This window comes from Physeter macrocephalus, chromosome 5, assembly GCF_002837175.3.
Source record: "Physeter macrocephalus isolate SW-GA chromosome 5, ASM283717v5, whole genome shotgun sequence".
Lineage (NCBI taxonomy): Eukaryota > Metazoa > Chordata > Mammalia > Artiodactyla > Physeteridae > Physeter > Physeter macrocephalus.
Genome location: NC_041218.1, coordinates 3,380,098 through 3,404,438, shown reverse-complemented (window position 1 = coordinate 3,404,438; position 24,341 = coordinate 3,380,098). Strand labels below are relative to the sequence as shown.

The 24,341-nt window shown below is 51.1% G+C and overlaps 1 protein-coding gene across 1 annotated transcript in view; it reads left to right on the top strand.

Annotated features, from left to right (window-relative positions):
• The window catches only part of DPP6 (dipeptidyl peptidase like 6), an 824,646-nt gene that overhangs the window by 640,248 nt on the left and 160,057 nt on the right, over nucleotides 1-24,341 (top strand). Inside the window, exon 8 of the mRNA XM_024129132.3 lies at nucleotides 16,506-16,626. Within this exon, the coding sequence (XP_023984900.1) occupies nucleotides 16,506-16,626 (121 nt within the window). The remainder of the gene's footprint in view (nucleotides 1-16,505; nucleotides 16,627-24,341) is intronic.

Here is a 24,341-nt window from a genome sequence, read left to right as displayed (position 1 = left end):
ACAGAATTAGAAATAATGTTTTGTTTTGTTGGTGTTTATGCTTACCACCTCTTCACTGCAAAGCATACTGGTGTTCCCTTTACGCTAGGGAGACAAAATGTCCCTTGTAAATGAAACCTGTTTACATCTAAAGGGAAATGATTGGAAAAAATATCAAAAATAATAGTACTAGTGGTGCTCAAATCAAAATCCAAAAACATCATGGAGGTGGTTGGCGGTTAAGCAGACTTTGAGAGCCACTCCTATGGCGAGAAGAGCAGAGTTTAGAAGCAGCCCAAGCTGGACTGAAGCCCAGCCCACCACTCACAGGAGTGTATGATTTTAATGACCCCTCAGAGCCTCGGTTTCCTCATCTGTAAATAGGGTAGAAAGGCTGCCAGGGATGCCATGAAGGTTACTTAAACAACTAATGTGCAGCCTTCCTTGATGGAGTAAATGTTAGTTCCCTTTCTTGGCCACTGATGTGGAAGGAGAAATCTATATAGCATCTTGAATCTGAGCCAAAGATATAATTTTTGCTCAAATGATGAGAAAATTATAAAATGGAAAAACATAGACTTTGGAGCCAGGCGACCCTATTAGCTTTTTTGACCTTAAGTCAGTTTCCTCATCCATGAAACGAGGACAATTAAGATGCCTATTTTGCATGATTATTGGGAGAACCTGGGGTAATATATAAGCAAATCACGTAGTGGTAACCACACAAAGTGCATAGAAGGGAGTAAATAATGGCTCTTGTTATGGTCCAGATTAGGGGATTACCACGACTTCCCTTCCTCGTTGGAACCACCTTTGTCTTTCAGGTTGTATCCTCATGTGTATAAAACATTTTCCAGCATTTGGAGGGAAATCATTTAATAAATGTCTGGGGTCAAGAAGCACCAAGATGTATAGGAGTCATTCTCCCGGGCTTTGGGAATTGGGGTTTTTTCAATGATCACTTACGTGATTTAGGTGTCTGTGCAGATTCGAAATACAGATGCCCTCACCTCATTAATTAGAGGTTCAAGGCATTGAAAGCACATCTACTCACCACTCTTTTCTCCTTGTGCCACTTTTATTTGAAAACTGTTATCTCTGTTTTTCTACTGACAGTCACATTCTGCCTTTCAAGAGGTCTTTTTTAGGATTAAAGGGTGGTAATTCGGCTCCTCTAAAAGGAATTTTTATAAGGTGATAGCCTCTAAACTTAATGTGTGTTGGAGTACAGATCTTCCTTGACTTAACGATGGCGTTATGTCCCGATTAAGCCATTGTAAATTGAAAATATCCTAAGCTGAAAAATGCATTTAATACCCTAACCTACCACACATCACAGCTTAGCCAGCCCACCTTAAACATTCTCAGAGCACTTCCAATGGCCTATAGGTGGGCAAAATCCTCTAACACAAAGCCTGTTTTATAGTAAAGTGTTGACTGTCTCGTGTAGTTTACTGGACTCTGCACTGACGGAGAAAAGCAGGGTGGCCTCCTGGGTCTGGAATGGTTGTCTGTGTATGGTGGTTCTCCACCCCCCACCGCACCCCCTGCCCGCTGTCACAGGGCTCACCGCAGCTGCCCGGCACCATGAGAGAGAGGGTCAGACCACACAGCACTGCCTGGGAAAAGAGCACATTCCAAAATCCCAAGTACAGCGTCTGCTGAATGCATATCGCGTTCACACCATCATAAAACTGAAAAATCATAAGTAGAACCATCATGAGTCAGGGGCTGCCTGTACAGCTGTTCCCTTGGGGTTACTATCCTGTGCTAGTTCCCAATAAGGGAAGGCAATGTGATGCTGCCCTGAAGGAGGACCCTCCTGACGGTGGTTCTGCTACATCTCCTTCAAGTCCCGTTTCCGTAACTCCTAGTGATAGTTTGCAGCTTGTGTCTCCTGAAATTCTAAGGAGTTTGAAATCTTGCTTTATTAATTAACATTTTCATTTTGCTGACGTTTTGGAGTGCACTGATTTTCCAGAAGTGCTAATTACCAAGCTCACCGCAGAAGATTGGCTGCATGTTAAAATATTCCATCTTATGCTCCCCACTGAGCTCAATGCTGTCCTCATTCAGCAGAGCCAGCCTCCACGTGGGCGGGAGGCCCTGGCGGGCGCAGCCCCTTCTGAACCCGGCAGAGCCCTGGGCTCGCTCCTTAGGCTGTGCTCCCAAAGCAGTTACGCCACATCTGTCTCTAAGTGTGTCCTTTGGTGCGAAACCCAACATGTGACATCAGATAACTAAAGCCTCTCCAGACCCCCCCTCTGCCCCCAGCTCCAGGCCGAGCTCCTGTCACGTGACCTGTCACAGTCCTGTGGCTCCGTGTGAGTCTAGAAGGCCCTGGAAGGTTCTGGCTGAGCCTGAGCAAAAACAGAGGGACTCCCCTAAAACACCATCCCTGGGGTCATCATCGTAGATGTACATAGACATGCACGAAGGCTCGTGTGTGGATGTGTGTAGCTGTATAAGAAGATACGGGAGTTGGGGATTTATATACATGACTTTTTTCATTGATCATCCCAGAAATTTTCAACCCGTGATATAAATAATGGAGATCAGCTGAGCCCTCCCCACCAGTTACGCGTCACCGGCACCCGGGGTGACGGGCCATCCGGTGTTTGTGGGGCATTCAGTGCTAACGCTGGGGCAGTCGGACAGGCAGGGAGCCTGCTCACCGCTAGCCACCCCCAAGGGGCATCGGTGCCCTCCCCTCGGCCCACAGTCACCTCCTCCTCCCTCTCCCCACGTACATGCCTGCGCACGGTCCTGTCCAACCACATCATCTCGTTGATAAAAGGTCAGTTAATTCACCTTTCCCCGCCTGCTCCCAGTATGCCTGAAAAACTGAGATTTGCCACCTTGGACAGCATTTCAAAAGGCATCTTCTGTTTTGTCATTAAAATGTGCCCTGGGTCTGTGGCCAGCGAGTGACAGTTGGAGAGAGATGGGAGGGGGCCCAGACCCCGCCCGCTGTCCCGCACTCTCCGTGTGGGGCTGCAGTCTGAGATGCTGGTGCCCACTGAGGGATGACGCGAGGGCCGCCTGTGGCCCGTGGCCCGCTGTGGTGCCTGCCGCTCAGCCTCCAGGAGCTGAGGGGGCTGGTGGGGCCCCAGGCCAGGAGCGAAGAGCTCAAACGGCTCAGACTCACGGCATAAGCCCTGTGCTTGCCCAGAGCTGTGCCGGTGTTGGTACGAGATAAAGGAAAAAGCGAGGACGTTACTGTGGCATAAAGGAGATTAATATTTGGACAAGACATATACACATGACATAATCTAGGAAAGTTATTACAGATTTTTAGAAGCTAAAGAGTCTTAAGCCCCCTGTTTTTTAAGACAGGGAATTGTGCTTAGTGGTTGCTACAATTGGCATTCATGAATTAGAGGAAGCGAGATGAAGGTCGTCATAGAAGGCTTCCCCAAAGAGGCGGAGCAGACTTGGGCTTTGCAGAGCAGGGCAGGAAGGCATTGCTATGGACTGAATGTTTGTGTCCCCCAAATTCACGTACGGAAACCCTTATCCCCAGTGTGGTGGTATTAGGAGGGGGGCTTTGGGGGTGATTAGGTCACGAGGGTGGAGCCCCCATGAATGGGATTCGTGCCCTTATAAGAAGAACCACGAGAGAGGTGATTTCTCTCTCTGCCATGTGAGGACACAGCAAGAGGACACCCTGTGTGAACCAGGAGGAGGGTCCTCACCAGAGCCTGACCCTGCTGGCACCCTGATCTTGGACTTCCAGCCTCCAGAGCTGTGAGCTATAAATGTTTGCTGTTTAAGTGGCCCAGTCTGTGGTGTTCTGTTGTAGCAGCCCGAGCTGCTGAGACTGGCTTTGGAGAAGAGGGCGCGGTAGAGGCCTCGACGCAGGGTGTCAGTGGCGGGGCTCTGAGTGGATGGGGCATCTCTGGCCATGAGGTTTTTGGCCTGGCTCTAAGCGGTCGACCCTGAGATGCGTGGCCTTGGTGACTGAGTTCCTACACGCGTTTCTTTAACACCAATTACAGAGGATACTGTGCGAGTGTCAGAGGCCGCAGAGCCAGATGCTGGAGCCGGCAGCCCGGGCCAGACCTCAGCTCACGCCTGTCACGTTGGGCAAATCACTTAAACTCCCTGTGCGTCATCTTCCTCCGGCTGGGGATCAGAGCGGCCCCGCCCATGGGCTTATAGGAGGGTGTAACTAAAAACCCCTGTGATGCCACACTCACGGTGGCTTGTTTGTTTTCTGGCCACGCCGCGCCGCGTGCGGGATCTTAGTTCCCCACCCAGGGATCGAACCTGTGCCCCTGCATTGAGAGCTCAGAGTGTTAACCACGGGACCGCCAGGGACGTCCCAGTGTTTGTTTAGTGAAAGAGCTGTGGCCGGTGGTGTGGGGCGAGCAGCCTGGGGCCTCTCACCAGGCAGGTGACAGGAGAATGACCGGGACCAGCACACGTGGGGTCAGTCCCGGGGCCGCCCTGTGTCAGCCCAGAGAGAGGTCTGCAGGGGGAAGGGCCGAGGCAGGCCTGAGGGCTCCAGCAGGACAGCAGAGCCTTGCCCAGAGGGAGGGGGGCGGGGGACATGGTGCTGGCTTCCAGAAGGTTCCTGACTCCTGCGCTCATCACTGGGTCTCACGTAATGTTGGAATTAGCGGCTCCACTAGGGCTTCAGACCCCAGTATTTAGGAGCTAGAGGGGATGTGAGCGTGGAATGTCGACTGCGAACGGGGATCTCCCCAAGCGCTCTGCACAGACACGCAAGGTCACCTAGTGGGCGAGGAACTTAGTCTGGGGCATCTGGCGGGTGGTGGAGCCGGCCCTGAGTCCAGGCTGCCCCCCTCGGGAGACGTACCTACCCCTCGCCTCCTGCCACAAACACTCGTGTGCCCGCTGGCGGCTCAGTGCTCTCCCCGGCCCCTGCTCAGCCTTCCCCCAGCCAGAGCCCTCCAGAGACGTGTGTGGCATCTGAGAGTCAGAGTCTGCATGGGGGCTGGCTCCAGGGCTCCCGCCGCAATGGCAGGGCAGAAATGCCTGGCGCGGGCGCAGGGTGGCCCTGTCTGGTCCCTCCAGCCTCAGTCCCCGGCGTCGGAGGATAGGACCAGACGCTGAGGTCAGCCGCAGTGGTGGGAAGACGCTGAGGTCTCTTTGGCATCGGTGACTTAGGTGCCCAGTTAGGGCTGGTCCTGGAGCAGCAAAGCCTCGATGCCCCAGGGCTTGAGGTGCTCCCTGTGTCTTCTCCGTGTCTCTGGAATGTTTATCGCTTTTAATATGAATTATCCATTGACATAGGGACTCATTTCAGACAGAGGCAGCGATGAAGGAATCATTGAAGCAATGAAGGAATCACTCACCCCTGTGAGTGACAGGGGTGGTGTTGAAAGTGAAAGCACGGCCTCTCTGAGGTCCTAGGACCGCAGGCTGGGATTCTGTGCCCTGCTGGCTCCCCCGCCTCTGCGTGCACCCAGCCGGTGTGGTGAATGCTTGTTTCCAGCCCCTTTCCCATCATGTATGACACCCCTTGGCGGTTAAGATGCTGGCGTGTTCATTATTTTATCCCCATTTCCCAGGACTGGTGCCAGGCTCATTTTAGGTAGTTGACTAATTTTTATTATTTATTTTCCCATTGTAAAAATAATACAAACTATAGAAAGTAAAAAGTACAAAAAGTAGGGGAAAAAACTTCTTGTAAAAGGACCAATAGATCCAGTATCCATAGACAATTACTATTAATATTTTAGTGTGTTCCCTTAATCTTGTTTCCAAGAATAGAAACACTTATAGTTATAATAATAACTATAGTTATAATAATTATTGTTAATATATATATCCCAACTTTGTGCCCAGCGTGATTCAGTTAGCATTTACTATAATTAAATACTTGTTCTAAACATAATTTTTAACAGTTACATAACAGTTCATTGAATGGATTTACAAAAATTAAATCATTCCTGTTGGACATCTAGACTAATTATAAAATTCAGTACTGCAGTTGATGCAGTGGAATATCTTTGCGCCTAAAATGATGAGGAATTACTGAGTCAAAAAAATGAACACTTTTTTTTGCCAATTGATATTCTTCTTTTTTTGCGGTACGCGGGCCTCTCACTGTTGCGGCCTCTCCCGTTGCGGAGCACGGGCTCCGGACGCGCAGGCTCAGCGGCCACGGCTCACGGGCCCAGCCGCTCCGCGGCATGTGGGATCTTCCCGGACCGGGGCACGAACCCGCGTCCCCCGCATCGGCAGGCGGACTCTCAACCGCTGCGCCACCAGGGAAGCCCGCCAATTGATATTCTTAATTGAAGTATTGAACACTTTTTTAAGGCACTTGATATACATTTATAAATTGTTTCCTGTGTGCTTAATCGGTCATGTATTTACTGCATAAAGCATCAGGCTGTATCATTAAAAAAATATTGCTGCTTCTACGAATTTTCAGAACTCCTTGCTAATGTAATTCAGTTGCATTGATATTTAAATCAGCATGTATTTAATTATATCCCGTAGTTGATTAAATTCATATGTATTTAGTAGTTGATTATCTTCTGTAAATTAATACCCATGGCATCTTTCTTGTGAATTTTCTGGTTTTATTCTGGGTCCATTCATCTTTTATTGTCTCAGTGTGTAAATAATAGAAAAGATCCCTGACAAGAGTGTGACAGGTAGCAGAAATCATCTTTAAGGACTTCACAGTGTAGCCCGGAGCCGGTCCCAGCAGAACCACGGCAAATGTCTCCTGAGCATAAATGCCAAGGATGGTGGGCTTCGAGCTGGACTGTCTCTGATCCCCACCCTACCCTCTGGGGAGAAGCTGAAGAGCGGTAACAAGCTGGGAGGTGAAGAGCCGAAAGAAAGAGGAGCTTCAAAGACCGCGAATAATCTACAGACCAGGTAATGAGCCCCTAGCGGCTGAAGAGAGGTCGGCTGTTGATCACATCACCTTGGAGAATAAAGTCCTAAGACCAGTCACCCGGGCAACATCGGAGGGGATGTGTCTGAGGGGGCTGAGCTGGCATGTCTGGGACGGAGTTAGTGGCTTCGGTGTGCCCGCAGAGCAAACACTGCACACTTCAGGTACCTGGTACGATCCAGGTGGTCCAACCAGGAAGTCCGAATGGTGCTGCGGTGGCAGCATCGCTGGCCTTATATTTGGACTGTATACAAAAAGGCCTGGAAACTTACCTTGGAAAAAATGGATTTTTTCATCCCCTTAGGAAGATACTGGAAAATTCATTCACTTCGTTGGAGTCAGAAGACTGTGTTTGGCGACCGATGAGGCTTGAATTTCACCGCGGCGTAAAGAGATGGAGAGAGCGCCTCGGCCTGATCCTGCCGGTCAGTACCCCTGTCATCTCTCTCGGTGCGTCTAGAGAGTTCTCAGACCCGCCCCCACGAAGGCCCGGCGGTCCGGCCGTTCTCACCGGCAGAGTTGCTCGGAATTGTTCATGATTTTCAGCGGAAGAAGCGGCAGGTTGCAGAGTGTGCATCAGGGTCACCGGGCGGCCCGCTGAAACTCAGCTGCTCTGGGGAGGGTCCAGATTCGCGCGATCAGGATTCTCACGGTTCCCAAACGCGGCTGGCGCCGCTGGCGCCGGCATCACGGGCACGTGGGTCAAGCACTTCGTTTCTAATTCTGTCACTAAGTAGCTCTGTGACCTTGGGTGAGAGCTTAGCCTCTCTGAGCCTGCTCCTCAGCTCTACAAAACAGCAGGGTGTCCAGACGGTGAGAGGCCACAGACCACGGACTCCGCAGTCGCGCCGCCTCGGCCCGAATCCTGCTCTTCCAACAGACAAGGTGCATCGTCTTGGGCGAGTGTCCGTGCTGGTGTCCGGGACAGAAAGTGGCTCTCACAGACAGCCCAGAGCCACAGGACACGGGCGAGGGCCGGCTCCAGACTAGGCCCACGGAGAGTGGGCAGTTCCGCGAAGCGCTTCGCCGCGGCATCCAGGCGAGGAGCGGAAGCAAATGTTCTCCCAAGTCGGGTAACCCAGTAAATCCAGTCGTCCTTTTGCTGGTACAATCAGCGTGTTGCCACAGAGCAGCTGTCGCTGTGCCAGTGGTTACGGCACATCTGAGGATTGCTTTCGGCTCAGCCCAGGAGGCAGTGCCCCGTGGAGAGAGGTGGGGCTCTCCGGGGGTTGCCACGCGGCCTGAAAGCCCCTGCGAGAGGCCCCTTGTGTGGCTTTGAAGTGGCCTTCCCCCCCAGACCCTCTAAAGAAAGGCACCTCGTTCAGAGGTTTATGCTGATCCCAGACGGTGGGCTGTTCCATGGCATTTCCTGGTGACACTGACAGTGCCCGTCCCCACGGAGCAGGGAACTGGGCTGCCTGAGGGACGGGACGGCCCCGTCCAGGCGCTGCCGTGGACAGCGCAGGCTCTCAGGCAGGGGCTGTGGTGCCAGCTGCAGACACACGAGGGAAGGACAAGTAGGCGGCGGTGGCCCGCAGAGGCAGATCCATGGTGGTTCAAGTCCATTCAGGGTGGACGAGCTGTCTTCATAGTAAGAATAACTGCTGCTTATCCCACCCCAGCCTGAGACTCTCCAGGGGCCATGCCACTTGATTGTCCTGCCCCGTGTCTAGGTGGCTCATGGCTCCCCCCCGTGCCCTGCCTCCAGGGATTCCCGGGGGCACCGCCGTCCATCCACTTGCCCGTGTCAGATCAGGAGACTCCTTCACACCTGCCGTCCCCTGCCTGTGTCCAGGCGGCACCGCGCCCTGGGAACCCACCCCTGTCGCTGCAGTCCCACCGTTGGGCCAACACCGCCCAAGCCTCTACTGTCCCTCTGGACCATCCCCCAGGACCCCTTGCCCTCTGCCCGCCCCCTACACGGCAACAGGGTGTCATGGAAAACACAGCACCATCTTCTCACTCGCTCTCTTAAAGCAGCCAACGAGCATGATGCCACGAAAGCTCTCCAAGGGGTTCCGCTGCTCTTAGAAGGAAGCACAGTCAGTAACGTGGCCTGTGGGACCTGCACGGCTCCCCGGCCCCTTCTCCAGCCTCACCCCGACACTGCCTGCCTTGACCTGGCCCCCCGGCCCTTCATTCCACACGGGCCGCCCCGTTTGCCCAGACGGACAGAGGCCTCTCTCCCCTGCGATGCCCTGTGCCCCTCCTCCCCCCGACGGCCGCCGCCCACCCTCCGCGTCATCCCAGCTCAGAAGCCATTCTCAGGGAAGACCCCGAGCCCGGGCCAGACGGGGGCCCTGTCACCTGGCCTTACAGCACTTGGCCCTCCCAGCACTTCTTATCCTGGCCAGGCCGTCCGTGGGCAGCCCCGCAGCTCAGAGGCCCTCGGGGAGAAGAGAGAGCTTGGAAGGTGTTCGCGCCGTGCTCAGGCCAGGCACCCGCTCGCTGCTCCCCCGACGGACGCGGCCCCGCCCCGAGGTCCTGGGTGCATTAGGAGCCTCACATCTCCATGGTCGAGATGAAATTGCTCAGCTCCCATGTCACGGGACACTGAATGCGGCCATCGGCTCCTCAGGAGCATAATTTCATTTATGGACTTCTTCTTCGGCTTTGAAAAAATAACATCTCTGAACTCTCCAAGTTAAAATGTGGGCTCATCAAGTGAGAGGGATCCCGAGAGCTTTTTCTCGGTGGGTGACTCTGAAAAGGAAGCTTTTCCTTGACCGTTTAAGGGCTACGCTGAGGGGAGGGTCTTTATGGTGATGTTTCAGATGTTTCTTGATTTTGGTTGACATTTGAAAGGATGAAAAATGTGAGTACTTTCTGACAAGAAGAACGGTTTTAGATTACCTACAGGACTTTCTCTTTCTTGGCACTGAACTCTGCTCTTTGGCATTAAATCCTGCATTAGTTTGCTGCATCAAAATGTGATGTAATGTCTTGCACTGATTTTTGGAGGAAAGGGCGGAGGGGGCAGTATTGACATGAGAAGCGGAGAGAACCCTGCTATTAGAACGCTGTCCTCGTAGCAAGGATCCAACGGGCTGATGATACTTATTATGCTAATAGTGCATTTCCTTTAAATGTGCTTTATAACCCTCAAGGTTTTCTCCAGCAAAACTGTCTCCTTTTATCCTCCCAGTAGCACCACAAGACTGGCACGGCAGGTGTGATTATCTGTATTTGCGGGTGGCGAAATCCAGCGGCAGAACAGCAAGTGAATTTTGCCACGTCCCACCTCTGCCTGGGCGGGAACCAACGTGAGAGCCAAGTGTGCTGAATTTCAGGCGATGGATTAACTGGGGAAATGACATGCTCACACAGAATAGACTCGGGAGTCTTGGCCGCCTGCACAGGTCAGAGGAGAGCTTGCTGAGCGGTTGCTCAGCGCGCCCCGCCTGGCCGATCGGAGGTGCTCACACGCCTGTCTGTGGGGTTGGTGTGCCGCTCCCAAACTGGGTAAGGACCACCGAGAATCTGGAAAACCCGCCTTGATCAGCAGCTTTGCCATCGCCCCGTCATTGCATTTTCCAGGCACAGGTACAGCTAGAGCGATGGAAGGTCTCTTCCTTGCCCCGTTGAGCAGTAGGTGGCCAAAACAGGGAATATGGAGGAGCAACGGAGAGTTTATTCACCCTACAGACTGGTCAGTTCCTGAAACTGAGCTTTGAGTGATCGGAGAGTGATTCTCAGCGTCTGCACTTGTTGACGTGGGAAAACACGTGTCTGCACTCGCACACGTATGTTACTCCCCTTTCGTTCAGAGGCCGCAGCTTCCACCGTCATCAGCTTCTGTAGATGCGGTTTGAAAAGGCCAGTTATACTTTGTTTCCAGCAGGCTTTCTCACATAATCTACCCAAGAAAAGTCTCCTTCGACGTGGCTTGCTGACTGCTGCTGTGAGCGTGCGGCCAGTCTCTGCCCCCGTCGGGAGAGCACACGGCATTCTCAGCAACTTGGGGTATTGCTGTTCAGTCTCTGATAGTTTGGTAAACAAAATATTCCTGTTGTGATAAGATTTCTTTCTGTTCTTCATGAATATAAACACTTCTGTATGATCAGTACTCTGTGTGGTTCTCTGCTCTACCTGTTCCTGTCCTCCACGCATTTTTTTTTTATTGCACAGTGAACATGATTCATGATTTCTATTCATAGGGGGTTTATCCTAGGGAGATGTCAGAGGTGCAGTGAAGTACAAAGATGCACACGAGAGCATCGTTCTGGTGATAAAAAACAGAAAAGATGTCAAACAATAGGGACATAATTAAATGAACCGTGGTATATCTCCTAAAAGGCATGTCTCAGAGAATGCTCACGGACATGAAAAAACATTGCTGATGTAGATTCTAAAACAGTGTGCAAACCCGTATATGTTATATGACTTTAGTTTTATTAAAACTAGGTTTAATACCCCACCAACCAACACACACATTCCCTCCCTCCCTCCCTCCCCTCCCTCCCTCCCTCTCTCTCTCTCTCTCTCTCTCATCTAGGAGGGAATAAAATACAAGCAAGTGTATTTAGTAGGCATATTTTGTGTACGTGTGTGGTTTGTAGGGCTGTGACATTTTAGCTTTCTCCCGTATATTCTATAATAATGGTGAATGTGCACAGTCAGGGTTTGGTGGCTTTTGTTGCCCTGTTTCCCGCCTTCACAGTCAGCCGAACTGATGTGTGATCTCCAACCAGCCAGTTTGCTTTTCAGAAAAATGCCCAGTGCTGTTTCACCGCTGCCACCTTTTAGTGTTGCTAAATATCCCTTCTTGTAACTGTTCCACGGTACCTTTACTCTGGTGACAACTCAGAAGTCCCACCATCACCTGGTTTCTCCTGACATGAACCCAGGGAAGAGGGGCCATTCTCGGAGCCTGATGGCCGCTGGACAACACCCACGGCGGGGGGCGGGGGGGTCTCACGTCGCCAAGCAGATGTGCTCGCTCGCAAGTCCACAGAGGCCACGCTTGGCACCAGCTGGACTCAGAAGGGTGTAGGCGGGAGCCGTTGGCCAGCAGGTGGTCTCGGGTGCACCTCCCCCGCAGGGTTCCACGCAGCCGTCCACCCGACAGCTGTGCAGCAGTGTCTTCTCCCCGTCCCCCCGCCGGTGGCAGCTCAGTACACGGGAACCCTGTGGGTGGGTGTGGAATCCCTGCCAGGTGCCCAGAGGGAAGTGCCCGGTGACCGGAATCATGCACTCGGGGAGGTCACGGCGACGGCTTCTTCCCAGTTTACAGTTCTCCTCGACCAGTTGCAACGTACCAGAGATAGCGTCACCTACCATTAGAGCCCATATCCGCCCTTACCAGGTGTCCAGGGCGATAGAAACAGAAGGTTACCTGAAGGTCAGTTTCTATGCAGGGGGAACCGGCCGTTAAGTTCTGAATGCAGGAGGGTTTCCCAATCTGTTAGCCACAGTTGGTAATTCTGACTTGCTGTTATGTGGCCTGTTGACGAAACCATTCAGGGCACCAGAGGTGACATAGTACACCCAGAAATTAAAGCCATGTGGACACAGGAACCTGATGGGCACCAGCCTCCCGAGGACACACCGACCTCTCCGTCAGCAGTTTGCTTCTTCACCAGAGTCTGCCGAAGGATGTGTGGACCGGGTGGCAAGGTTTAGGGACAGAATTTCCATGTTCTGGTGACATGGCTTCCCTGCGTGCAGTGTTCCAGTGATGTCAGTTCACTGTGCAGTGTTTCCAGTGGGATTAGAATGGCCTACAAGAGAGACGATCCCATTTGCTGTACGAATACATCGCTTCCTTATGATCACTGCTGAACCAGTGGGCGCTACCGTGACCACCCGATCTGTTCTGTTTCACGCTATAAATTAAGCTTAATGTCATATATAACGGGATCGTTCACCCTCGTTTGTTGTGGAAGTGTTAGTAAAACTGTGCCTGGTCAGGAAGTGGGGTAACCCAAAAGAGGAAGTAGAAAACCAGGGGAAAAGCAATTAGTAAGTAGTGACCACTCCCAGGGTGCGCTCTCGAGGTCAGGACAGTCGCTCTACCGTGTCAGTTAGAGAGACCTAGGCTGACCTGATAACTGGGGGTTTTAGCTGAAATACAGAGAATCTGTTTTCCCCTTGATAGTAGCGTGTTGGGTTCACTATGAATGTTGAATTTTGCCTTCATGATAAATAGTTCTCCTTTCGAATACAAGTGTAGTAATAGCATCACTAATTGATTTGCTAAATGTCTTTTCCCGATCTCAGACACTCATAAGACCTTTGGATTCCACAATGCTAAGTATGGAGGAAACCTTAGGGACCATCCAGTCAACCTCGTATTTTGTAGTGAAGGACATGAGATTCAGTGAAGTTAAGTAGTAACCTGCTCAGAGCTGGACAGCTAGTTGTCTCAACTAGAATTTAGGTTTCTACTTCAAGTCCAGCATTCTCTATTTTATAATTCCACCAGAGCTGTGCTGCTCTCTTTTAGTCAAGCACTGAGCTGCTCAATATGTTTTCCTTTGGGCCTTGTTTGTCCAGAACTGAAAGCTAAGCTGTGCCCAGTTATGGTAATTATCCCATTCCTGGTTCCTGAGAGAGATAATGAGCTCCCCCTTTAGCTCCGTGTGTCTTTGAGCTGAGCTTTATCGTAAGCACCCTGTGAAAATGTGGGTATTCTTCCTGGTCTAGCTCAGGTGTCACCTCCCGCAGGAAGCCTCTCCTAATCTCTCCAGGCAGAACAAACCTTTATAATGATGATAGTAACCACAACAAGAATAGGTGTTACTGAGCCCCCGTACTCTGTGCCGGGCACTGTTCTCAGTGCTGTGAAGTTGTCAGTCCACTCAGCCTCATAGCCACCCTAAGACTGAGTTGTGCATTGATCTCTATTGACAGACAAAGAAACTGAGGCAGCTAGGAGTCCAGCACTGGCTCGGGTCCTGCAGCCGGTCCGCTGTGCACCCAGAGCACGTGGTGCAGACGCCCTTGCAGGGCCTGGAGTGGGCTGAGCTGTGTAGAACCCAGACTCCCATTTGTAGATGTGAACATCTTCAAAGCAAAACGCCTGTTCCTTAGAGCTTGTTTCCTTTTGTTTTCCTTCCATTAAAAATAAAGCCAAGATGAAAAGGGATTTAATATCTATCATAGCAAATTTTACTTCTTCAGAATATTAATTGTCTACGGTCCGATTTGATTCAAAAATTTATTGTAGGCTTAGAACACATAGAAGAAGTTGAAATTTCATAATACATCTTACCCTTAGGCGAACTCGTAAGAACAGCTACTGAAATTAAATGAGGATGTCTACTTGTGTCTAGAAGTTTTCCAGCTCATTTCTGGTTGAAGTGAACCTTTGAAGAGGCAGGAGGCCCGAGCAGGAAGCTAATACTTGATACAGCTTTCAACTCCAGGCTTCCATGACAGCGATCTATGGGAACTGCCCTTTCTGCATCTTCAGTTTAAAATGTCAATATTTACGCTGTTTCCTACACTTGCAAAATACCCTTTCTCACTGGTCTCTTAAATGACACTGACAGTATTTTTTTTAGAATTTCTTTCTTAAAAAATCTGATTGAGTCCTGTTCTTGGTCCACAAAACTCAGTTTCCACAGACATTGGATATTTGCATCAAGTGCTTAGGTCCTTGTGGGGGTAGCAGGCAAAGAATTTAGATACAGAAAACACAGGGCAGAATTGAGCAGTGCCTGGAGAATGGGCTAATTTATACTTTAAGAGCTTTGGGAGACATTAGATTTGTCCTGGGCCACTGCTTCATAGATGTGGTTGCACACTGGAATCGCCCAGGGTGTTTCTTTAAGATACTGGTGCCAGGGGACGTCCCTGGTGGCGCAGTGGTTAAGACTCCGAGCTCCCAATGCAGGGGGCCCGGGTTCGATCCCTGGTCAGGGAACTAGATCCCCCATGCCTGCTGCAACTAAGGAGCCCGCAAGCCGCAACTAAGGAGCCTGCCTGCCGCAACTAAGACCCAGTGCAACCAAATAAATAAATATTTTAAAAAATAAAATACTCATGCCAGGGTCGCACCCCTAGATCCTAACCATTGGGCTGGGCTCTTGGACCTGGCTGTAGGATATGTCAGAGCTCCTCAGACCACTCTAATACACATCAGAGCTCGAGAGCCACTGACCTACCCCCCACCCCGGCCCCAGGGAATTTGGGGCTGACCTAAGGTCAGAACTGTAGCATCTTCCAGGGCACCCCAGGCTGCACATGGGCCACCCAGCTGCTCAGGGAGCGGCTGGGGAACCACTCTGTCTCCTCCTGCAACTTCACTCCCCACGCCCAGGGCATCCCCCCGCTGTCCCTGGCTGGTCCACCTCTGTCTGTCTCCACCATCCCCCCAGCGCCAGCGGCTGACGGGCCGACTCCTGCCCTGCCTTCTCATCTGCACGGGCCTGCGCTCGCCCACAGAAGGCTTGCCTCTAGCCACGTTGCTCCCCTTCTCGAGCTTCTGCCAAGGGCTTGCTGCTGCCTCTGGGGTCGTGTAGCCCACGGAGGACCCTTGGGGGCTGGCACCTGCCCCTCCCCCACGCCCTGGGCTTCCACGCCTGTGCTGCCCCTCCTCACGCCCGGCAGGCCCGGTCGCAGGGGGCTCTCGTCCAGCTCCCCGGGCCCACGCCTGCCCCTGGTTCTCTCTCACACTGTTACCTCCGTGTAACCTGATTTCTCAGCCCCCCTTTCTTCATCCTGCTCGCCATTCAGATCTCAGCCTAAAGCCCAGCTTCTCAGAATCCCGACACCTGCCACAGCATGGGTGAACCTTGAGGACGTCATGCTCAGTGAAATAAGCCAGACACAGAGGGACAGATGCTGTGTGGTTCCCGTTACACGAGGTCCCTGGAGCCGTCAGATTCCTGGACACAGAGAGCAGAAGGGTGGGGGCCGGGGCGGGGGAGGGGGATGCGGAGTCAGTGTTGGGTGGGGGCAGGGTTTGAATTTCACAGGATGAAAAGAGTCCAGGAGATGATGATGGTGATGGTTGCACAGCAGTGTGAACGCACTTAACGCCACTGAACTGTACACTTAAACGTGGTCAAGGTGGCAAATTTTGTGTCATGTATGTTTTTTACCACAATAAAAAAACTTTTTTCCAGTCCCTTTCTCAGGGACTCCTTGCCTGTCCTTTGGCCTAAGTTAGTGTTACTGTTACGTGTTCCCAGAGCTCCTCAGAACATTTTCCTGTTAAAGTTTGTCTTCTTTACCGGATGGTGAGTAAAGGCACATGGTACGTCCCACCTCTTTCCTCCCTGTGCTCTCCCAGGATTGGCGCGGAGTTGGTGCCTACTAAGTAACTTCTCATACGTGTTGAGTGAATACATCTCAGATTTCAGGCTTCCCAGCCCACCAGTCACAATTCCTAGGAAAAATACAGTTGCTAAGATAGTCAAAGGCATTTGATATTAACATACCCAAGAGTATCAGACAGATTGTCTGGTCATGGTAAATGATAACATTGGGTGAACTCTGTGGAGTCTGAGTCTCCAGTTGACCTTAAATATAGATGATTTTGGAGTTGGGTGAGCTCCAAAGGGTCCCGAGACGACGTCTGTTCTGTCAGATAAATGCAAAGGAAAATGCAGACGACATTGCTGGTTTGGGATTTTTACAGAGTACCCTGTTTGTAAGCACTTCCTTGATTAACGCTATGTTTTTTCTCTTTCCAAATTAGATATTTATCTTTGAAAACAACATCTACTACTGTGCACACGTCGGGAAGCAGGCCATCCGTGTGGTCTCAACCGGGAAGGAAGGCGTGATTTACAACGGCCTTAGCGACTGGCTGTACGAAGGTACGCGGGACGTGGGAGGCTTGGTTCCCGTGGTCGCTGCTGCTGTTGCGTCACTGGGGTTGGCCGTGGTGGTGTTTCTTCCGACTCTGTCAATTAAACTCCGTTTCTTGAGGCTCTGCGAAATTACAAAGAGACTGTGGAGCCTCGGGGAGCAGCAGGCGACCATCAGGGGCCTGCGGTGTCAAGCACTCACCTGGTGGCCAGGTGGGCAGGGCATCCTACAACCCTGTGCTGTGCGGGGGGGGGTGACTCCCAGAACAGTCAGGATCCCAAACGTGCGGGTTTCCTGCTCCCTTTCTGAGAGGTTGAGTGCCTGGTTCTGCCTGGGGAAGGGAGAGCTGGAAAAGACATCAGAGGGTACAGCTTCCCAGAGAAACGCATCAGGGTGGCCTGCTGGCCTGTGTGCATCTGCCTCATCGGACGTTTTCTGCTACTGGTTTTCCTCTGGCACCAGAGGACTCCAGCAGTATGCATTATTAAATGACTAAAAATCTGAGGGAGACGCTCTCTTCTTAAGCATTTATAACCCTTCTCCATGTTAATGACAACTTCCTCGTAACAATAACAGTCCTGTATTGATTGCCGTTAGTTGCCAGGCGCTATGCTAAGCACTTTAGTGCTTTTTATTACCTCATTTACCCGCCACGTTAGTCCAGGCTGCTATAAGGAACACCACAGACTGGGCGGCTGAAGCGACTTCTATTTCTCGTAGTTCTGGAGGCTGGGAAGTCCAAGATCAGGGCTCCAGCAGAGCTGGTGTCTGGTGAGGGCTCTCCTCCTGGCTTGCAGACGGCCACCTTCTCCCTGTGTCCTCACACGCCAGAGGGAGAGAAAGTCATGGGGAGGACTTTATGTGCTATCCCCTTTCTGGAAATGCAGATGTCAACAGGATGCCGACGCAGCCCAGCACTGGGCTGATAAACAGCTCGTGCTCTTGTCAGCCTACTGGTCTGAGACCGCATGATCACAGGAAGAATTCACTGTGCTGGGCTGGGGCAAGTGGGGGGGGGTGTCAGGGGACCCCCGCAACGGGGTCTGGGCGTGATCAGGCCCAGAAAATATCATGTTTCCTCAGTGCTGTGCATTCCTCAAGCTGGATTCTGCATTGCAGGGGCTCATGTGTCCTAAGGGACAGAGCGGGTAGACCTGTATGCTTCATCCTACTTCCCGTCGTGATTTCACGGAAGTCACTGAAGCACAAGATTGACTTGATTTCCTTTTTTTTAAATTGAGATGTAAGTCGTGGACAGTAAAATGCACAATTATAAAGACACAGTTTCATGGGTTTGACAACGTATGCGCTGGGCAGCCCCATCAAGATGTAGAACGTTCCAGGAACTCCCCGGCGGTCCAGTGGTTAGGACTCTGCACTGGCACTGCCAGGGCCCCAGTTCAATCCTTGGTTGGGGAACTAGGACCCCGCAAGCCATGTGGCGTGGTCAAAAAAAAAAAAAAAAAAAAAAGATACAGAACATTCCATCATCTCAGAAAGCACCCCCCGAGCCCCTTTCCAGTCAAGTCTCCCCTCGACCCAGGCTTCCCTTCCAGAGGCTACTGCCCTCCTGATTTCTGTGCAGCGGGCTTCCTAACGGAATGCTGGAACGTGGGCACCCATCTAGGCCGTCCCTCTCAGTGTGTCTCCCTGGGGGTGGTCTCCCTGGGAATGGTCTCCCTGGGAGTGGTCTCCCTGGGAGTGGTCTCCCTGGGGGTGGTCTCCCTGGGGGTGGTCTCCCTGGGAGTGGTCTCCCTGGGGGTGGTCTCCCTGGGGGTGGTCTCCCTGGGGGTGGTCTCCCTGGGAGTGGTCTCCCTGGGGGTCCCGTGTGTATTCCAGCGTGGTTGCTGCTGCTCAGAGCACCCAAGATCCTGGCACTGAGCTGCCCTCTGGGCCACGGGAGGGTCGGCCTTGAGGTTTTATGGGCTCATACGAGGGTGTCACTGGAGCGAAATGGACACCGTCCGGTGTCCACCGTGCTCCCACCGTCCTGTGCACAAACAGCCTTGTGAGCAGCAGGCCCCAGGTCCCAGGGCGATCAGGGCAGTCACAACCCAATGACCCCTAAGAGAGAGAGGCCCCTGGAGTCCTGGCCGGAAGGACCCAGACCTGCCCTAGGAATAACCTCCTTCAAAACTCCATCGCCAGGAGATGGAGAGTGTCTTTTTTAGTATCTTCCTAACAAAAGAAAAAGCTCATTGCCTTGCAATTCAGAGTAAGCTTTTGCTTCAGCAGATCTGTTGAAATGTTTCCTCGAGGCATTTACACAGAATGGTGTTGGTGTGGTAGCAGGACCCCAGACATTCTAAATCGGTCTCAGTTGATGTAGCAGCTTCATCCCCTCAGTGGTGCCCCCTGGAAGGCTATATAGGCCGACGCGTCCATTTCTGACGTCGGCAGCGTGAGAGCTCTGGGGGAATCTCGGTTCCTTTTTTAATAATTGGAAGGTAAACGCTGAAGATTGCCTTTTTCTAATCTGTGACTTAACTGCTTCACTTCCACATGCTCCTTAAAAATAAAAATAGGAGAGAAAAGATGAGGGGGAGAAATACCCTGACAGCATCCGCAGGGGGCCTGCCTCGCTTGGAGGTGTCAGTTCTGAGAAGAAACAAAGCTATGTAAGTTCTAAACCACCCTGCAGCCCGTAGGCTTGTTGGCAGTCAAACGCCGTACTGATTTGTTGTGTCCCCAGAAAAGGGACTTTGAACATACTGAACATTTCAGAATATCGAGGACTGAGGGAGAGAAGAAGGAGACCTGGGGACTGCCAGGAATCTCCATCCCTGGGCCAAAGGTTTACACGCACTCGGTAGGAAACTTCCCCAGTTAACCGACGCAAGCCCCACACACGGAAACGCGCCCGCGGCGCTGCCTGCAGCCTCAGACCGCGTGTCTCACGGACCTTCCAGATGCCCTGCCTCGTGGTGGCCACACACGGATCTTGATAAGCAAAGTGCATGTCTTTATTTTACTCTTCTGGGCAGATGTCATGGCGTTACAGAGAACTTTGATTTTACTATGGGATTAAAGACGAAAGTGTCCTACAAACTGTTTTAAGGTTTACGAAAGTCGGTTATCCAGAAACTGAAGATGTTACTAGCTTTTTGAGAAGTCAGAAAGGAAGGTTCTGTTAAGAATTTGCACTTTCATGCAAGTGTTAGCAGTTTTGCAAAGCTCCTAATATGTAGGCTTATGGGCAAAGAGCTGGATTGTCCAAATTTTTATGAAAGGTTCATGGTTACCAGTGTTACAGAGGTGGTTGTATTTTCCAGTTGGTGCTATTTGTTTATATTATCGGGTTGGCCAAAAAGTGCCTTCGGTTTTTAAGTAAAAGTAAAGACACATTTCTCATTTCCACCCAGAACTTTATTGAACAATGTATTCATCCTTTTGTTCCACTACCTTCTGCCATTTTTCAGGCAACTTCATAATTCCATCTTCCCAAAACTTTTTATCTTTTTGAGCAAAGAACTGTTCCAGGTGTCTTCCAGGGAATTGAAATTTTTTCCATTAAGAGAATTTTGTAAAGACCGAAATAAATGGAAATCCAAAGGTGCAATGTCTGGTGAATATGGCGGATGAATCAGAACTTCTCAGCCAAGCTGTACCAGTTTTTGCCTGGTCATCAAAGAAACATACGGTCTTGCGTTATCCTGATGGAAGATGATGCATTTTCTGTTGACTAATTCTGGACACTTTTCGTCGAGTGCTGCTTTCAGTTGGTCTAACTGGGAGCAGTACTTGTTGGAATTAATCGTTTGGTTTTCCGGGAGGAGCTCGTAATAGAGGACTCCCTTCCAATCCCACCATATACACAACGTCACCGTCTTTGGATGGAGACCGGCCTTTGGCGTGGCTGGTGGTGGTGCATTTCGCTTGCCCCACCATCTCTCCTGTTCCACATTATTGCACGGTATCCACTTTGCATCACCCGTCACAATTTGTTTTAAAAACGGAACACTTTCATTCCATTTAAGTAGAGAATTGCATGCGGAAATGCAGTCAAGAAAGTTTTTTTTTTTTGCTTAACTTACGTGAAAGCCAAACATCAAAGCGATGAACATCACCAAGCTAGTGCAAATGATTTTCAGCCCTTGATTTGGATATTTCGAGTGTGTCGGCTGTCTCCTGTGTGGTATAATGTTGATTTTTCTCAATTAAAGTCTCGATTTGATCGCTGTCAACTTCAGCTGGGCTACCTGACCCTGGAGCGTCGTCCAGTGAGAAATCTCCAGCATGAAACTTCACAGACCACTCTTGACACGTTCCATCAGTCACAGCACCTTCTCTGTACGCTGCACGAATCTTTTTTGGTGTTTCAGTTGCGTTTTTACCTTTCTTGAAATAATAAAGCATAGTATACGGGAAATGTTGCTTTTTTTCTTCCATCTTCGATATTAAAATGGCTACACAAAAATTCACCAATTTTGATAAGTCTTTTGCAAATACACGCTGATATGAAGCTGTCACATACAATCTACCAATAGTCTTTTGAATGAAGTTAAAGATAACTCAGCGGTACCAGAGCCATCCTAGGGAAAAAACCAAACGAACCTTTTGGCCAACTCAGTATTTTCATTTTCATCATTGCCATCATACACACGAGGTACAGTGGTACAGCACAGAATTTGGGGCCAGTAATTCTTCGGTAATGAAGCTTTAAGTCATCACATGTTTCCACTAAACTAGGAGACCTCCGCACCTCTCTTGCCAAAGCAGTCATGTGCGTAATCCTAAATAAATATCGGTATTCGGTGATGTGTCATTATCATGAAATGGCTCATATCCAGCGGAAAGCTGGAGTGTGTCAGGCTCGTTTGAGAACCACTCTCTCCCCACGTGTGTACCAGTCCTTGTCGCCTCAACTCCTCCGAGAGCCGATGGAGGTAGGGTGGGGGGCCGTGAACTTGAGAAGGTGTTCACAAAGCACAGCCTGGCGCCATCAGGCTGGGGTGTCGGGGAGCCGAGAAATGCCTGGAGGGCATTTGTTTAATAGCTGGTTTGGTGTGGATGAAAGCCCGGGGAGAATTGTACCCTGAACTAGTCCAGGGCTTGGTGGTACTTGGAAACGTGACTGGAGGCAGGGAGGCTGCTTGGCCGGGCCGCCTAGCCACGTGAGAGTCAGCAGGAGTGACGCTGGATAAGGCCGCTGCTGGCTGCTCGGCTTTCGGACCCGGGCACTCAGGCAGTGCCTGGATGACAGTGACCAGAGGGAGAAGCACGAGAGGGCCGGACGCTTCGTTGCGCCCTTGCCCGGGCCCCCCAGCACCCCTCCTCCCCTAACCCGCAGTCCCGGCGCTCCTGAGGGCCAGCTGCCCCGTGGGGCCTGGTCCCCGTGGCACTCTGTCCTCTGCGCACCTGCCCGGGAGCCCCCGGCCCTCCGCCCGGCCCCGTGCTGACCGCCGGCTTCACTTGGGGCTGGTGTGGAGGAGCTGGGGTGCAGCTTGGCCCCCTTCCCAGGGCTGATGCGGGTGGAGGCACTTGCAGTGCATCCTGATTCCAAGCTTAGAATGCTCTAGAAAGCCTGTTCACGCTGGTGCGATGAAAGTCGCGGGAGCTTTGCGAAGCTAGAGTCGTTCAGAGCTGCCCATTTGACACCCAAGCCTGGTCACGTGGTCCTTACCCTTCACGTTCAGACTCTTGTCCAGAGGCTGCAAAGCCTGGGTGAGGCTGAGGCCTGTTTGCTTTTCTTAACACGGTCTCTTCAAGTATCTTTCAGAGTCAGCGCTAATGACCTTACGGTTTTTCTCTCCACGGAGGTGCTCTGAGAGACCTCAAAGAGAGGCGAGGGGGGCCCCGGTGGATGAACTAAAGTTCCTTCCTGACTTTGTTTTGGGTGTGACTCCACGCCTTATAATTTGGATTATTCAAGGAGGCAGGGAGTTGACTGGGGGAGTGGCTGTCATGGGAAGAAATGTTATTACGTCTGAAGCCCTTATGGAGATTTGTGGGGTGATTTTGAATATGTGTGCTTTCCACGGGAACTGTATTCCCCCGTAAAGAAGAGAGTTCTTCCCCGATTATCCAGAGCACCCCAGTCTTCCTAAATTCCCTGCAGTGAAATTGCTAAGTAATATTTCCCGCGGCACGTGCCTGTTGGGTTTAACGTAAGCTCGTGGTTTATTCAGTGCTTGGTGAGCTGTGTGTGCTGACATGTACACTTAGGCTCACTGTATCCACGGCCCACTTTGTACATGTCGTCAGTGGACCGAGCCAGGGGGATCCACCGTGGCCACAGCCCTCGCCTGGGACTGTTATGTGTAGGTAGAGGACATACTGCACACCAGATTTCTGTCAGTAAGAAAGTGTTTCTAATGCCTCTTGCACTATTTTTAAAACTCCCTGAAATACATTTCGATCATGATATTTTGCAAAGCTTACGGAGCCACACGCTGGAGTGTACATTCTTGATCGAGTTCTTCAAATGCTAATGTCCTGAAGTACCTGGTTAGGGCACTTCAGCTGCTAGCAAACTGCATCCTGGGGGTAGATGAAGGGAATTGACACGCCCATCGTGCATCATACCCGCTGGACTGATGGCCTTAAAGAAAGTTACGTGGCCAGGAGTTCAGTGGACTTAGAATCATGGTCAGTTCTGTATGCTGTTATTCAAAGCACAGATCTGAGGTTCTTTGGACTTAGTGTTGGTTACTTCTCTGATTTACATGATGGGAAATCTCTGTCAGACCAGGAAGTCTCTATCAGGAAATGGCCAGAAGCTTGTGATTGGCTTTACAAAGCCCTCTTGTGTAAGGGTGGCAGAGCTGTGGTAAAGGGCAGGGTCTTTGCAGCAACCATGCCTGCCTGTGAATCCTAGCTTCACCACGTAGAAGCTAGGTGAACCTGGGTGAGTATTGAACTCTTTGTGTCTGTCTTCTTATCTGCAAAACAAGAGTAAAGGTCATCTGTGTTCCCTAAGGTCATCATGGAAGTTAAATGAGCTGATACGTGTACAGGTCTCAGAACAGTGCCTGGGACTAGGAAACTGCAGCTATTGCTGTTAAAACTACTGTTACTTTATCTTGTAATTCCAAAAATTGGGCACGTAGCAGGTACGCACCTCATTTTCTCATCTGGCATCGCCAGCAGTCTGGAGCGCTAATGTGTAGTCCACCCTCCTCCAATATCGGTTTCAAAGGCTGTTAAAATCTATTCACGCGTGAGTTATTGTCTGTAATGTGTTATATAAGAAGTGCGTGGCTTCCTACTCAACCTGGAGAGGATGTCCGTGCAGATATGAGCATCTCCCTGGAACCTTCTGTCTGCATTTAGAGTCACCGAACTGGTGTCACATCCCTCACTTGTCACCGACACCAGACAGCTGGTTAACCTATGCGCACCAAAGATCTTGTACCTCAGTAAAAAGTGTGCTTCAGGATGGCTTGTGGAAATGAAATACTTAAAAATCCTATTCCAGTCCATCTATGGCTTCTAAAGAAGGATATGAATGTGAAAGCGATGATGAAAATGCCTGAATGTAATCAGCCTCAGGAAAAGCCCCCGGACCCGGGAGGCGCTGCCGTGGAGCAGTGGCTCCAGATGGCAGGGCCTTTTGCACAGTAACTCAGCGCTTTCAGCATTTAATGTAAGTGAAAGGAGCGAGTTTCCTGCACAGCCCTTGCCTCCAGCTCCGTGAAGTAGTAATGACCTTGACTTGCGTAGCAGGTGGATTTTACCTTGTAGAGAGACACAGAAAAGGGTAAAGCTGTTCAGCGGGGACCCA